Raw genomic sequence first — 4,422 nt, 5'->3', positions numbered from 1 at the left:
ACTTCTAAAACCAAGACGTCACAGAATCGGACTGTCTCCGTATTGTGTCAACTGGTTTGACAACTATCTCTCACGTAGAACTCAGTGTGTACAAGCAAACGGCCTCACTTCCAGCTGGTTAGAAATGACCAAGGGCGTTCCACAGGGGTCGGTTCTAGGACCACTCCTCTTTATCATATACATAAATAACATTACTGACAATGTTTCCAATGCCAATTTTCATTTCTATGCAGATGATACTGTGATACACACCTCAGCATCCACACCAGAACTGGCTCTACCCCAGCTGCAAACTGCTTTTAATATCGTCCAATCAAACTTCTATGACCTAAAACTTGTTTTAAATTCAAGCAAAACATAATTCATGTTGTTCTCAAAGTCAAAACCACAGAACCTGCCTGCAACCGCTTCTTCTCAGACTGAAATAGTGTCTCAGTGTAGATACCTTGGAATTTTAATCGATCACTGCCTCTCCTTCACACCTCACGTCCAGCAGCTGGCAAAGAGACTAAAACTGAAGAATCAAGTCCTGCCTGTCCCTCGAGGCCAAAACGAGACTTGCTGCTGCCACTTTTATGTCTGTGTTGGTATATATGAATGCTTCCGCTCAAAGCCTGAGTGTTTTGGATTCACTTTATCACGCTGCTTTAAGGTTTATCACTAATTTTAAGTCTCTTACTCGTCATTGTTTGTTGTTCTCTCGTGTTGGATGCTCAGATTTGACCACACAAAGGAAAAAACACAGGCATGTTTTAATTTATAAATGTATTTTAGGCTTGCTTCCTCGTTATTTACAGGTTTTTATTTGTACAAAAGCTCCTGGCGGTTACAGTCTGAGGTCCCAGGATCTACTGTTACTGTCTGTTCCCAAGGCTAGAACCGAACGGGGAAAGAAAGCTTTTAAATCCACGGCTCCCTCCACCTGGAACACTTTACAAAAAAGATCTGAAACTGCAAGAGCTGGTTTCTTCAAACACTTCTAAAGTGTTTGTAAATGACTTGGAGGCAAAATCATCAGTCTGTTGATGTTTAGACAGATTATTTTGCTCGTTATGATTCTGATCTCTGCTGATATGTTGATTTCTTATCTTCTAAATGTAATCTCACCATGAGTTATGAGTAATGATGTCTGTGTGGATGCTATTGTGACCTCGTCTGTCTGTCAGTTGTGCTGCTGCCTGTCTGGTCCAGAACACTCTTGAAAAAGAGATTTTTAATCTCAATGAGCCTTTTCCTGGTTAAATAAATAAATTATTGAGCTGCAAAAGCTCAGTTGACAAGATGAATTTTAGCGCAAACTAAAACTTTTCGATGCACAAAACGAGCAAAATAACATATTTTCCTTTTCACTGATCTAAATTTGCTTGTGGTTTGTCTCCAGGGTTTGATCTTTGACACCAAACTGCAGCAGTGAGACGGATTTTGCAGCCAGAATCTGCTGTTTGTTCACTCTGATGGATTAACTGCTGGAGGTAAATCCGATTTTTAACAACTGTACATGAAACATATTGTGTTTCTCAGGAATCAGCCATTTATTGAATACACATGTGGACAAAATTGTTGGTACCGACCCGTTTCATGAGTTTATTTTTTTTAAATAATTCTGTTAAACCACAGTTCAAAAGCAATGTCTGATTTTCATTGGTTAATTTTCCTAGAATTTTTATTTATTATTACTTTTGTCAGATTCAGGTTATTTCTTTCATTAACTGAGGGGTACCAACTATTTTGTCCACGTGTGTAGAAGCTCAAAAGTCAGTCAAATTTGGTTAAAAGACAGATTTCAGTCCAAATGACCACATTTAACTCCAGCAAACGCTGTTAAAACAACAGTTTCAGGAGTTTTAGCCTCATTAATGTCTTTTCTTATATATTAAATAGGTTAAAATAAAAACAGCAGTTTGATCTTTCAGCTCAGGTGTCCTTTCTGGTTCTCCGTCCGTCCTTCACTCTCTGTCTCGGTGACCTGCAGTAACCTCGTCAGTCTGAGGAGTCGAGTCTTCGTCGTCCTCAGATGAAGTTCTCAGTCGGGACTCACAGGAGAATAAAGGTCGTCGTCATCTTTGAATGAGCAGATAGTGATAAAAATTAGCAAACGGTACAAATGTTTTCACAGATTTCCCCCCCGAGTGTCTGTTTAGTGCCGTTTACCTGAACTCTGCAGGTTTGGTTTCTGTCCAGAGTAAAACTGGTTGAAGATGCCGACAGACGACTGACTGGGTTCAGGATCTGTGATGTGAGAGAACAANATAGTTTGCAGACTGAACATTAAAACTTGAGAGAACGAAAACGCCACTTGATCATTTTCATCTTCAGTACTGAAACCTGTCTGTTGTCCTGGTTCATCAGTGATGCCTGTCTGTCGCCATGGTTACTGAGTTCAGAGAGGAAGTGAAACACTGAACAGCAGTTTGATCCAGTTTGCCTAAAACCTGTTCTGTCTCTCTGCAGTGGGTGGACTTTGTCCCTCCCTCAGAGACCAGTGCCCCCAGTCCTGACCTTGCTCACTGGGACCATCACACTGGTTTCACTCTGATGCTGCTCTCTGTAACTTTCTCTCTGTCTCCCAGGATTTTCTAAAATATTGTCTTGCATGTTTGCAGAAAGGCTGACGTTAAAATAAAAATAATAAACACCTCTTCAAGAAATCACTTGTGTGTTGCGCAAATGATTACTGTTGTCTCACAACGATTTGTAATTTTGGATGAAACAGAGAAGCAATGTGGTTTACAGCATTGTTTCCCCGTCTTTCTAGATAGAACGTAGCTTAAAGGTAATTAATCCATTGTTTAGTCCACATCGTTTTACTTCTCCAGCTTGTATGTAAAGTTGTAATCCTGTGCTGCTCTCTTGTGGACTCATTGTGATACCACTCATGTTAACAAATCACTTCAAGGTAGGTAGGTAGGTAGGTAGGTAGGTAGGTAGGTAGGTAGGTAGGTAGGTAGGTAGGTAGGTCGGTCGGTCGGTCGGTCGGTCGGACGGACGGACGGACGGACGGACGGACGGACGGACGGACGGACAGACGGATAGACAGATAGACAGATAGACAGATAGACAGATAGATAGATAGATAGATAGATAGATAGATAGATAGATAGATAGATAGATAGATAGATAGACAGATAGACAGATAGATAGATAGATAGATAGATAGATAGATAGATAGATAGATAGATAGATAGATAGATAGATCTCTGACAGAACCAGGCTCTGTTTGTCAACTTCAAACTTCACATTATCACCTGAACGTATGAGACAAGTTACAGCTGCAGGATTAATTGATTCGTTGTCGACTTTTAGATTCAACAGAAAGTATTTGGAGGAATTTTAAAGCTGTTTAAAAGTCTAATTCCGCTGAATGCTGCTTTTTAAATGTGAATATTTTCTGTTTTCTTTCCTCCTCTGTGGCAGTAAACTGAATATCTTTTATGTATTATTTTATATATTGTTATATATTTTAGGTTCTGGAAACACAGATGGACATTTTTCACCATTTTCTGATGTTTTACAGACCAAACAATAAAATACTTATAAAGCATTTGATTTAGCTTTTCTTTCTTTTTTTTTTTCTATTAATAGTAATGTGAATATTCAGAAATATTATATATAAAACATTCAGAAAAGAATCTGCTGCTTGATTTAAAAACCAAAAAAAATTTTGTTCTTCTGTCGTTTTTCTGGCGTCAAAAAAGTTTGATCGGCTTTTTGACTTGAGTCAAGTTTGATGATGAAGACGAAACCATCACGTGAGCTGATGTTCGTCTTCATTAAAGTGAATTAGTGATGATTTAGACATCGATGACGGCCTCAGGTCACGCCTGATGATTGATGAAGGTGCATGAAAATAGAAATGCACAGCCAGAAACACAGAACTGTCAGTGTTTTAGAGATTCACAAACCATATAGGACGGAGTAATCCTTGGTTCACTCCTGGTTTAGCAGATTCGGTTTATGAGTGAAACCTTGCCTGGGCAAAAGCCAGAAAAACTAACAGCAACACTGACTGGCTGCAGTTTAGGCAGCTTGGAAACTCCTGCACTGAAAGCCAGAGCTCCTCATTTTCTTACCCAAACAATTCTTTAAAAACTTGAACAATCCTTAAAAAATTTTTGAAAACTATCAAATCTTTGGATGAGAATCATTCTGCCACCTCGCATTGTGAAAGATTTGATCCACATTTCTGATAAGGCAGAAATGTTGAGTTGTTTTAATGAACACTTCATAGCCTCAGGTTCATTATTTGATTCTGTTAACATAACTGCTACATGTTGGTCTGATGGTTATCCCTTACCAGACCAGTCCTTTAGTTTTACTCCTTTCTCTGCCTGTGAGCTGCATAAAGCCCTGAGGCTCTTGAACACCTCTAAATCAGCTGGTCCTGGTAAAGTAGAGCCTTATTTTCTACACTTAGCAGATTTT

General features: G+C 39.2%; 1 protein-coding gene across 3 annotated transcripts in view; it reads right to left on the bottom strand.

Annotated features, from left to right (window-relative positions):
- Positions 1–1,667: 1,667 nt before the first annotated feature.
- Positions 1,668–4,422, bottom strand: part of LOC103365462 (deleted in malignant brain tumors 1 protein-like) — a 32,199-nt gene continuing 29,444 nt past the window's right edge. For all 3 annotated transcript variants that reach the window (XM_008292903.1, XM_008292904.1, XM_008292906.1), the window contains 2 exons: positions 2,152–2,229; positions 1,668–2,061 (listed from right to left, as the gene is read on the bottom strand). In XM_008292903.1, the coding sequence (XP_008291125.1) occupies positions 2,024–2,061; positions 2,152–2,229 (116 nt within the window). In that variant the 3' untranslated portion in view covers positions 1,668–2,023. The remainder of the gene's footprint in view (positions 2,062–2,151; positions 2,230–4,422) is intronic.

This window comes from Stegastes partitus, unplaced genomic scaffold, assembly GCF_000690725.1.
Source record: "Stegastes partitus isolate 25-593 unplaced genomic scaffold, Stegastes_partitus-1.0.2 Scaffold841, whole genome shotgun sequence".
NCBI lineage: Eukaryota > Metazoa > Chordata > Actinopteri > Pomacentridae > Stegastes > Stegastes partitus.
Note: the sequence above shows the minus strand (reverse complement) of the source record. Positions and strands in the feature narration are given on the sequence as shown.